The sequence below is a fragment of the Myodes glareolus genome, chromosome 26 (assembly GCF_982192425.1).
Source record: "Myodes glareolus chromosome 26, mMyoGla1.1, whole genome shotgun sequence".
NCBI classification, from domain to species: domain Eukaryota; kingdom Metazoa; phylum Chordata; class Mammalia; order Rodentia; family Cricetidae; genus Myodes; species Myodes glareolus.
In genome coordinates, this window is record NC_142051.1 from 12,859,862 (window position 1) to 12,872,008 (window position 12,147).

Here is a 12,147-nt window from a genome sequence, read left to right on the forward strand (position 1 = left end):
TTGGTTTGACTCCCACAGATCCTCTCCCCCTCCCCTAGTTAAACTACTTCGGAAATAGTTGATCGCTGAGATTCTAAAGATTTAAGATTTTAGAAACAGCTGAGCAGAGGTAGCACAAACCTTTAATCCCAGCACTCTGGAGGCTGAGAAAGGCGGATCTCTGAGTTAAAGGCCAGCCTGGTTCTACTAGAGTGAGTTCCAGGACGTCCAGAACTGTTACACAGAGAAATTCTATCTGGAAAACCAAAACAAACAACTTAGAAATGGGAGAATGGAACCTGGCAAGCTGAGAAAGCTGTCACCCTGCAGGCACAGCCACGGTGCTGCACTTGTAAGCCACTATCCCTCGAAATTTTTCTTTTTTTTACTTTGTGTCTCTGTTTGTATATGCAGGGCCATGCAGTTGCCAGCCAAGGGCAGAAGGGGCATTTGGATCCCCAGAAGCAGTCTTCACAAGCTGCTGGGAGTTGCTGGGAATGAACTCAAGTCCTCGGGACAACACCTGTCACTTATTACTGCTTTGAGAGGGTCTCATGGGCTTCGAACTCTTGGCTTTTCATGACAGGGTTTCTCTGTGGAGCCCTGGCTGTTCCAGAATTCGCTCTGTAGACCAGGCTGACCTCAAATTTAGAGATCCACCTTTCTCAGCCTCCAGAGTGCTGGGATTAAAGGCATGAGCCACCACTGCCTGGCTACCAGGATATGGTGGCACACAACTTAATTACAGGAGATAAAGACAAGGATATGAGTTTTAAGCCAGCCTACTCTGCCCAGTGAGTTCCAGGTTCACAGAAGGGAGGCAGAGGCAGGCAGCTCTCCATGAGTTCAAGGCCAGCCTGGTCTACAAAGTGAGTTTCAGACAACCAGGGCTACACTGAGAAATGCTGTCTCAAAAAAACAAAACCAAAAACCAAAAAAACCTAACTATGGAAGAGTGATTTAAAAAGAAGAGGAAAAAAGGCTGGGTATGGTGGGTTGTGTCTTGAGTTCCAAAGGAAAAGCAGGCACACGTCTGTCTGTAATCTTAGCACTTTGAAGCAGGATCATAAACTATGGTAGCTTGTGATACATAAGGAGTTCAAGACCCGTCTACATTAAAAAAAAAAAACCTTAAACTTAGGTATAGAAACTTCATCTTGTTAAAACAATTTAGATTTTTATTTTGAGACAGGGTCTCACTATGTAGTCTTGGCCAGCCAGGATACATACATGAGAATAGCCCAGAGAATGGGATTAAATCTCAAGAACTGGGATTAAATGTGTGCCAAACATCTCTGGCTCAATATTTAAGAGACTCATTTGTGTGCTGATAATCCTTCCTTTTCAGTGGCTTCCTTAACACTTCCTCGTTGTAGCCAGGCATGGTGGGATATAAACCGGCACTTGGTGGATCTGAGAGTTTGAGGCCACCTGGTCTCCATAGTGAGTTCCAGAAAGAATGAGAAAGGTCTCATACAGAGACCCAAACGAAACAAGTCAGGAGCAAACTGCTGGGGTTGAAGTATTAACCGAGCCATTTTTATTCCCACAATTTTCCTTTTTCAGACACCATTTGACAGATTGGCCAGGCCTTCACTGTCCCGGAGTCAAGAGATCCACCTGCCTTTACCTCCAGTAAAGTGTGCTGGATTAGTGGTAGGCACCACAACCCAGTTTAGCCCTTCAAATTTTGAGTTGGAATCTTGTTAAATTAATTAAACACAATGAACTGAGGTACAACTGCAGCTTGAGTTAAAGTTTTAAAAATCCAAATAAAAACCTAATAGAATGATTTTACAGCCTGAGCTGGTGTCTCAAAATAAGAAAAGAGCATTTTACAAATCTGAATTACCAGTTTATATGAACTTGGAGGGAACCCGGCTCAATGTTTGGTGGTTTTAGGTTTGCAGAAAAATTAAGACCTCTCCACACTATTCTCAGTTCCCATATGGTCTCTCAGTAAGCATGCCCATCAACAGCCAATAGGGTGAGAAAAACATAACTCGGGAAGAGCCCAGGAAAAGCAAAGCTAGCCTACTCTGTATGTAACGGTGTGTGTATCCATCCTGCAGCTTTTGCTCACCCAAGTATTCACAGTTCAGCAGTGCTTCACATATAGTAACCTTACTCAAGACTATCACAGCTTGGCACTGAAAACTTGTCTAAGATATTTTGGGTGACCAGGGATGTAGCTGGTAGAGTGCTCGCCTAGCATGCATGAAGACCCCCAGCACTGTAAAAATGAGGTATAGTTGACATATGCCTGTAATCTCAGCACTAAGGAACTAAGGCAAACTTGCCACGTTGCCTTTGTTAGTACACTTTAAGTGCCCCAGTTCTAATATAACAATTCTTGCATACTTTTAATTACCAGAATTCCACATTAAGTAGTTGAGATTCCAAAACCAGGTATGGCACTCCACCTTTAATCCCAGCACTCTGAAGGCAGAGGCAGATGGATCTGTGAGCTCAAGGTCAGCCTGGTCTACAGAGTTAAGTCCCAGGACTGGCTCCTAAGCTACTGGGAAACCGTCTCAAACAAACAAAAAGGAGCTCAGCTGGACAGTGGTGCCCTCATTTCGTCCTACCAGGAAATAGAAGTAGGGAGGTCTGAGTTCAAGTCAGCCTGGTCTGCAGTTTGCCAGGAACAGCCAGGGCTACAGAGAAACTGACAGAGAAATTGCCCCAACCCCACCACCGCCACAAAGACAAAAAAGAACAAATGCATAGTATTATGAGCAGATCCAAATTTATTTTTAATACCATGTCATTTCAAAAACCTCTTAAGTTAGTGGGAGCCTTGGTTCCCTGGGACAGCATGCCAGAGGTACAAACTGTAACCTTTCTCTTAACCCCCAGAGTCATCCAAGTCCACAGCTTCTCAAAGTCAGTTCTCTTCAGTCTACTCCTCTGGTTCCTGGCTTTTCTTTCATGGGAGGGAACTCAAAATATTTCAGATGGGAAGCTGGGCGTGGTGGCGCACGCCTTTGGTTCCAGCACTCATGAAGCAGAGGCAGGCGGATCTCTTTGAGTTTGAGGCCAGCCTGGTCTACATAGTGAGTTCCAGGACAGCCAGAGCTACATGGTGAGAACCTGTCTCAAACCAAAAAGACAAAAGAAAAAAAAAATAAAAAGACCAAATAGACAACAACAAAAAACCCAGTGGGATTTTCAATGTAGGTTCAACGATGGAGCATGAGGAAAAACCCACTGGTTCCAGAGAGGGGGGCAAAACCAGCAACAACAAAAAACATGGTTGGGGATGATTACTGCTGCTCAATTGCGAAGATGGATGGATGCAGGACTCTGCAGAACAAAATGTCTACAAAAGTTTACAAACAAGAATCCATTTGGTAGATGTTAAGAATCTTCTTAATGGAGAGACATCAGCATCTACCATCGGAAGGGCCTAACCAGATACCCTACATCACGAGGCATCTGCCACAGGTGAATAAAAAATACAGCTGGTCCTCCTCCTTGAAGGCAGATTAAGTTCTCGGTGACAGTGGGAAACAGAAAAGCCCCCAAAAGAACAAGAAAATGACATTGGTGACATAAAAATTTCGGCAGAGGTTCTAGTGGTGGTGGCAATTTAGCCTCCTTTGTTCTGTTGTAGGGTCTCAAACCTTGACCAAGCAGAGTAGAAAAGGCCAGAAAGAGGGGCTTGAAAACGGTGCATTTTGACTCCTGATTTTATTATTAATTTCTTTTTCTACTGAAAGTAGTCTTCAGTGGCTGGGAAGCCTGGCCTCCCAAGACCAGAGTCAGTTGGAGCTGGTTCTTTGTTGGAAAGAGTGGGTGGGTGAATGGGCGGGGACTAGGATGAGGGCAGAAGACCCTGCTCTGCTGGCGGTCCTGGGTGGCGAAGACGAACTGCACTTCAGAGCCTGGGGTGCGGTGGGAAGGGGGTGAGGCAGGAATGACAAGCTGGGGATATGGGACCCACCTCAGTCCCCAGCTTCATTCTCTTCTAATGTCTCTCCACTGGTTGCATTCTCTGCAGTCTTGGAGGCCTATATTCCAAAACAAAAAGACATCAATTCCTAACTCCTTTGGCACCAACTCCAAGCAGAGAAGGTGAGCCCCACCCCATGATTATCAGAGGACTTCCCACCAGAAGATCACACACACCTTCTTTTTCTTCTTTTTCTGCGTTTTTCGACTTGCAGAACTCTGGAGGAGAGCCTGGAAGACAGGAGGAAGACAGCTCTGAAAAATGCAGGCTAAGCGACTTCACAGGGAAGTGCCCTGTGGGTCGGTGCCCCACGGTCACCACTTTCCACCCCACACTGACCTTTAGCTCTGCATCCTGGACTTCCATCTCTGACTTGTAGAGGTCAGGCTCAAAGGGACCACTGGTTATCCGCATGGGGCCATTGGGCATGAGTAGGACTGTAAATTTAAACTGGGCAACATATTCACCTGGGGGGGAAACAGCAAGTTCCAGTCCCACTTAGCTTTCTGAAGTTAAGGGAGGGAAGCACGTTAACTGGGGCTCTAAAGTGAAGCCCTCCTCAGGACTCACCCTCCTTCTCATAGAGAACATTAAATGGCTGCAGTAATTCATGTTTGGCACATTCTACCACACCCATCCGAGCCTTCTTCTCATCTTCAAATGCTCTGGGAAGAGAGACAGCACTCAGGTCTCCTTAACAACCAACCAGGTCATTACCACTTATTTTCATTAGTGTGATCGCAGGCATGATGGGGGTTGGGGGCAGGGCATGGGTGTGCAGACCAGAGGACTTTCTGAAGTTAGTTCACCCTCTACTGTTACATGGGTTTCAGGGGTTGAACTCAGGCTGGCAGTCTTGCAAGCTCCTGACCTGCAACTGTACAGGCAGCTGGCCCTATTTTTTGAGAGATTCTTATTTAATGTAAGTCAGGCTAACTTAGAACTCTACTTCCTGCCTCAGCCTTCAGAGTGCTGGCATCACAAACATTGCCACCACACTCAGGTATGCATATTTTTAAATAATTTCTATCTTTGTAAAGAAATTATGTTTGGGGTTGCTCTTCTATATTATATTCAACCAGGAGATGAGCAGGACAGAGGACGTGCATTCAGGCAGGAGCTACAAGTCTGGGCAGGAGAGAGAGGGAGGGGTCAAGGGAAGGGAGGATGTTTCTGAGTGTACAAACTGAGTCAGACTGGTTCCCAGTCCTGTTCTTGCAGTACCTTAAAGTAAATGGCATGGCATCAAAACGCCTCTCCACCTCGCTGAAAAAGGCACGTGAAGTCTTCATCTTCAGGCCGTACTGTTTAGAAGGGTCTCGTTTGTAAATGGTGGTTCTCTGTCCTGCATCTTTAGCCTAAAAGAGTTAAGCCAGGTCAAATGTGGTCTGGTGAACATGCCTTCAAGTTACCCCTTTTGTTAATTATGGAATTCCTACCTTGCCTTCTCCTGAGCTGACAAGGACATCCACAGCATAAACTTCATGTACCTCAAATTCAGCCTTTTCATGGTCCTTCCTAAAAGAGAGAACGTAAGCCAGACACAAGGGTGCAAGCCTGTGATCTCAGCATCAGGACATCAGTCAGAGGGGAGCAGTGCAAGTTCTAGGTCAGTCAGGACTACACAGTGACAACTCCCCACAGAAAGATGGCTCAGTAATTAAGAGGAGGCATTGCTCCAAGCCAGGCGGTGGTGGTGCACGCCTTTAATTCTAGCCCTTGGGACATAGAGGCAGGCAGATCTTTTTGAGTTCAAGGCCAGCCTGGTCTACAAGAGCTAGTTCCAGGACAGGCTCCAAAGCTACAGAGAAACCCTGTCTCGAAAAAACAAAGAGTATGCATTGCTTCTTAAAGGAACTGAGTTCGGTTCTCAGCGCCCAAACCAGATAGGCTTACCAATGCCTCTAACTCCAGCTCCAAGGGGACAGATGCCTCTGGCTTCTATGGGTATCTGCACTCACATGTTCAGACACACTTAAAAGGCAAAGAATGGGGCTGGCACCTACTTCTGCTGGTCTGTAGGATTCTGGATAATGGTTTTCTCTCCATCGATCACATGCTGCTTCAACTGATGTGACAACATACCTGTAGACAGGATAAAGCCTATGATACCAGCTATACAGCACCCTAACAGATTCCAAATCCACTCCTGTAAGCAGTTTGATGGTGCGATTAAGCCTGACTATGGAAACAGGGCACAGACAGGTATCTATCTGCATAAGACAAAGCTAGATTCTAATTCTACCACACCTCTCGCTGTTAGACCTTTAACCCCATTATCTGAGGTCTCACCTTCTATTGGCGTGCAATTAAATGAGTGAGCAACTTTGTTCCAGGCTTCTGTCACTTGTGTGTTCTAGAAGTACAAGAGCAAATAAAGGGTGATATATCTGATCTTTCCAACTTATTCCAACACCCCCTTGCCAAATGTCAGTGATTCTCATTCACAATCTTAATCCTATAAACTAAAACACAGATTTTAAAAATGAGCCACGCTATGGTTGGAGGCCAGCTTGGTGAGTTGTAGGTCAGCCAGGGCTGTAGAGAAACTCTGTCCCCAAACAAAAAAATTGCTTTCATAAAAGTGACAATAGTTCTTAAAGACCAGAGCAGATCTACACCCCAGTGCAGAAGATGAGGAAACAGGCTCAAAATAGTGGAGAAGCCTTGCCAACCGTGCTTTCCAATGTCAAGCCTAGGGTTTATCCCAGCATTCTACCCGATGGAGACGAGAAGCAAAGCAACAAAATATTTAATTTTTCAAAAACTTCTGTGCTAGCCTGTGGTGGCACAGGTAAGCCTTCAATCCCAGCAGGGTCTCTGTTGAGTTCAAGGTCAGCCTAGAACAGAGTGAGTTCTAGGACAATCAAAGATACACAGAGAACCTTGTCTTGGAAAATCAAAAATAAAGCAACAAAAGAAAACATACATTACTAAATAATGTAACATCTAGGATTCGGTTCTCACTTTCCGTCAGGTAGGTCCTAGGATCAACAGGTTGGCAGGTTTAGCGGCGAGGGTCCTTTCTGATCCTAACACTCATGTTTACCGAAAACACTAATTCAGTCCCTGACCCAAGAGCCCCAGGTCAATCTCACTTTTTCCTATTTTACAGGTGACAGAATTTGAGCTCAAGACTACTACTGGCCAGCTGTGGCACACACCTATGATCTCAGGGGAGGAAGATGGAGCCAGCGACACCAGGAGGGGGAAGGTGGCTTTTAGAAAGCTAAGTGCACAGATCGCAGGATTCCACAGTTATAGACTAGCGACTGTGCAGATAAGCAAGTGTATAAAGTAAGTGACGACTGCTTTAAGAACTTGCTGCAGGCAGGCACTGCTCAAAGGGCTTGGGAACACTCGGAAATCAGTGTGCCACACGGGACAAAGGCAGGATTTTAAACAGAAAGTATGCAAGTAATCACGAGGACGACACACCAGCTGAGTACAGCGTGAGCAACGAGAGCACAGAAATGGAAAACAAACTTCTGAGGGCTTCTCTGAAAGTTAAGCTTCAGAGAGAATGTCCACTGAGAATTTAAGATGCTTGCTGTCCACTCACAAGAACTACCTACCCGCTCCAGGTTTCCTGATACTTTTTTTCAAACAGAAGAATTTAACCAGACATGAATTTGCCTACACTTTTTTCTACCCGCTTCATGCAGTTTTTAAAAACTTATTCCATTGTTAGTTACCCACCTCAAATTATTCTGGGGTCAAAGTGCACAAACAGAATCTAAAATGGCCTTTATAGGCTCTGCCATAAGCAGTTAGACCCCCATCCCTAGCATGGACTGTGGTAGATACTGAGAGTTAAATGCTGCTTATAGGTGCCTGATTCCTCTTTGCTTATGCCAAGCTACAGAAGTGTAGGAAGCACCTTACCTGGTTTCCAGGTTTGACCAGTCGTAAGGCAGCTTCCGCACAAAGATGAGCTGCCTTAATGACGTCTGCTTTCCGCCCTGTGACCTGGGTCCCCTGTGAAGAAACAGAACCACTGTCATTCTGGACAGTCAATTATACAAGAGAGCCAGAAAGGCCTTCCATTCGTTTCTCTAGATACTCTAAAGTCATGCGGTACTAGAGTGGAGATGAAAACCCAAATGGCAGCATGCCCCTCCCCAAGACGACAAAGCTGAAAAGCATGCTACCTACCTGAGCTACACCAATCACAAAAGTGTGAGCCACGTTAGCAATGAAGCCATCCACATGGACTCCAAGGTCACTGAAAGGCAAGAACAGAGCAGAGCACTGCATTAGGAAACAACACCGTGAACATGTCGGAAACGACAAATTCTCTAGAATGGTTTAACCTTACATTTTTACCAAGTCACCTTCCTTGAGTATATAGTCCTGATCACTCTTCAGAGGGGAGAAGTGACACACACAGTTATTTACCGAAATGCTGGTAGGAAAGGCAATACCTGTAAAAAGAACCATCAACCTTACTGCCTTGCTCTGTCTTGGGAACACTTGTTGCCCACAAAACTGAAGGGGTTTTTATTCTAGGGACCTTGTTTCCTCAGATTGGGAAGAAACTATACCCATCCCACTGCTACTCCAGACTTCCAGTGATGGACAGAAATTTCAGTGAGAGACGGGGCTGGATGTGGGTCAAACGGGGAAGCTAAGAGGGGTTCTTTCCCTTTACCTTTCTTCATTTCCTTCTCTTTCTTGAAGATTTTCCCTGTCTCTTCCATGATCATGGCATCTCCTTTCTCACACAGGCTCAGTACTGACACACCTGAGCTGGCAGCGTCCACCAAAGACCGAAGTACCCCTGGGAACAGAACCCCACCAGGTCAGTCCTGCATGCACTCAAAATCTAATTAGACCTAAAGTGGAATTCATTTTTCTAATACTCCCTAGTGCCAATGTTGAAAAGAGGAGAGGAAACAAATTTTGTGTACAATCTATCCTCCTTTAATGCCTACCTTTTTTGTTTGCTTGTTTTGCTTTTTTGAGACACCTCTGGCTGTCCTAGAACTCACTACATCTACCAGGTTAGCCTGGAACTCAGAAACGAGCTTGCCTTTGTCTCCCCCAAACAAGTGCTGGCACAAACAACAACAACAACAAAAAACCCAAAAAAAAACCAGAAAAAACAAAACAAAAAAAACAAAAAAACACCACCAACCTTACTTTCTACCTTTCCTTCCTAAAAATAAAGGTTAGCGTTTACAGTTCTTTCAATTATCTGATACCAGGGCAGATGAAGGCCTCGCACCTTCCAAAGATGTTATAGTATTCAGAATCATGGACGTTAGGGAACTGTGCCCAGATACCCCAGATTCACAGGCAAAGCCCAAGAAATTTATAGGCGTCGGGGACATCGGGAAGGTACACATAGAACTGCTGAGTCAAAGCTAAAGCAGTTTTAAATGTTGCCTTCTTCCCTCCCCTAGACACACCAATTAGGTGTTAGCAATCACAATTTATGTAGATGCATTTCCCCATATACAAGTATATAAACCCAGGGGGATTAATCTAAGGTCTCAAAGGTTCACGGGACTCAAGGTTTACTTTCAGTAGACAGCTTCAAAACTATTATATGAAGTTACAATGGTCTAAAGCTGTAAATTGTATGGACCGAAACTGTCCGATTTAAACCAATAATACCAACTACTAAACCATCACCCCAAATAGGGCTATTATTTTGTATATGTCCTCTTTATGATCCACGGGAATTCTAGCTTTGATTTCTTTCGTCTTATTTCGTTATCTTTGGAATTCAGAAAAAACTCGGGTTTAAACCAAAGGCATCCTAAACACCTTCTATTTTGTAAAGACCATTTTAAAGTCCTATGAAGTCCTAAGTGGCTTTTAAAAATGGAAAGGAGCCGGGAGTGGTGGCACACGCCTTTAATCCCAGTACTAGGGAAGCAGAGATACCGGGATCTCTGAGGCCAGCCTGGTCTACAGGAGAACCTGGGTAGCCAAGGCTACACAGAAACCGGCGGGGGGGGGGGGGGCGGGGGCACGGGGACCAGACACGAACTGGAAAGAGAAAACAAAGTTATCTGCCCAAGTGGCAGACAACTGTTGAGAAAGAGCAAGCAAGGCTCCAGTAAGAATTGCTTATGATAGCCCTAAAATCAGCCCCTCTCCGCTCCGCTCCAGCATTATTGACAGGCTCGCTTAGCCGTGGTCTGAGCAGGACCTCCGAACACTGTCAAGCCTCTAAGAACAAATATTAAAGGCCATCTCACAGACTGGGGCAGCAGGCATTAACCTCTTCCAGAAAACCAGGTATCTTTCAGAGTTGTTAGAAGCTCCAGACGAGCCCTCCAACGGTCCCTCGAGCTAGGCTAGGGGAGCAGGGGGCCCCCACCAGGAAGACCTGAAGTAAAGACTTAGCAAAGCACGTGGTGGGGAAGCACGGTAGTAGAGGAAGTGGGGAGCCAGCGGTCCGCACAGGGACCGGGCAACACGTGCCGGCCTGGCGCCTACGGGTCAAGACCCGCGCCTGCCAGAGGGGCGCTTCTGTCGCCAACAGCTGGGAGCTTCCTTTTCGAGGTGGCCTCACTGCTGCCAGTCAGAGCAAGCAGAGATCCGGACAGACCGAAGGGTGATGGGCAGAAGACGACGCGTCTTGCCTCCTTACCAACCGCCTAGGGTCGGAGCAGGTCTGGGCCCCTCTGCGCTCCTCGCGGTCGCCGGCCCGCACCTCCACTCTCCAGCCCAGGCATGGCTGCTCAGTCCCCGAGGCGACACCAGATCTCCCCACCACGTCGCCCCCGGCCGTCGGCACGCGCCCCTCGGTGGCTCACTCCGCAAGACCCAGCCGCTCCAGCCCCTCCGGAGACAGCCCCAAACCTCTCCCTCTCAGCCTCGATTCCAAGACCCCCGAGGCCGCACTCACGGTTGGCGATGTCGCCCCCCATCTTATACTTGGTCACGACCAGGTCCTCGGCGATAGTTTGCTCCTGCTGCTCGTCTTCGCCCGACATCTTCCTACCACCACTACTGCAGCTTCACTTTCCCTGAGCTGCGGCCTCCGTCTCCCTTCCCAGCCACAAGCTGTAGCTAGAGTCTCTTCGATCCGCGAGGAAAGCGCGAGCAAGCAAGGGAGCGGGAGGGCGGGCGGAGAGAGCGAGAAGCTGCGAGCGCGCGGGCTGAGGCGCAGGGCACCCTGGGAGAATGAGTCCGGCCGGCGCCCAGCCTCCAGCCGCCCTCGTGGCCTCTAGAACTACAATTCCCAATCTGCTCCTCGCGCTCCTCCGCCAAGCCCTGGGGCCTTGCCCTCCCAAGTCTGCGCACGCCGGAATCGCCGGGCACGCTGGGAAGGGTCTGGCTCCGGCGGGAAGGCGGAGCCGTTGGGGATCCTGAGGGAAAGCGTGGTCTCTCCGGGAAAAACTCATTCACCGGAGCTGGGAGCCAGAACTCGTAACAGAGGGGGGCGGGCTAAGCGAGGCGGGGCGGAGCTACGCGGAGAAAAAGGTTCAGAGGCCGTTGGGCAGGGCGGAGCCGGGTGGAGCAGGGTGGAGCCAGGGTACCTGGGTCGCTGTGAGTACACCTAGGGCGGTTATCCTGTGCGCGTAGCCTTGGAATCCCGGGTCGGCTAGCGTGACCGGCCTGGCCAGTCCAGTCCTCCTCCTCCTCCTCTGCTGGCAGAACGGGAAGGGGCAGAGCGGAGGTGGAAGATTTAGGGTGAGCGAGCACTAACTGGACAGTTTGAGAGATTATTCATTTACCATGACTTGCTAGCATAATAAGACCACACTTCCCACTGTACTAGAGTAAAAGGGCATTTTTGTCGCAACGGTACGTTCTGATGGGGGCCTCTAAAGGAAATGTTTAGGAGGTATTTGGTCACTCTCAAGAGAATGCGTTCCGAATCATTTTAGGCTTTCAATATTCCACCTGTGAAGGAAAATCCACAAAAACAAAAATGCTCACGGTTTTGGGCTTTTTCCATTTTCCCAAGCAATCGCTTTGACTTTATTGTTTACACTTGCTACTCTGTAGCAATTCTCAGTAAAATGGGTTGATAAAAAGGATTAGAAACAGGATCTAGAGAAATGGCTCCGCGGTTATAACCTGATATTCCTGCCGAGGAAGGGAGTTCCCAGCACCCACGCCAAGTTCACAAACCACCTGTAACCTGAGCATTCTTTGGGGCTCTTGGGGCACTCAAACCTCACACTCCCTCACGTACACGTAATTAAGAGTAAAATCTTAAAAGCATTTAAATAAAAGTTTAGATGAGAAGG

The 12,147-nt window shown here is 47.4% G+C and overlaps 1 protein-coding gene across 1 annotated transcript; it reads right to left on the minus strand.

Moving 5' to 3' along the window:
• Window positions 1-2,711: 2,711 nt before the first annotated feature.
• Pa2g4 (proliferation-associated 2G4) lies at window positions 2,712-11,041 on the minus strand. Its single transcript, XM_048418502.3, has 13 exons — window positions 10,797-11,041; window positions 8,586-8,714; window positions 8,253-8,358; window positions 8,090-8,159; window positions 7,820-7,912; window positions 6,227-6,290; window positions 5,941-6,019; window positions 5,374-5,452; window positions 5,159-5,292; window positions 4,505-4,599; window positions 4,274-4,401; window positions 4,111-4,164; window positions 2,712-3,992 (listed from the first exon to the last, which is right to left on the minus strand). Exons 1-13 carry the CDS (start codon window positions 10,882-10,884, stop codon window positions 3,927-3,929), a joined length of 1,185 nt encoding a protein of 394 aa, XP_048274459.1. The 5' UTR covers window positions 10,885-11,041; the 3' UTR covers window positions 2,712-3,926.
• Window positions 11,042-12,147: the final 1,106 nt, after the last annotated feature.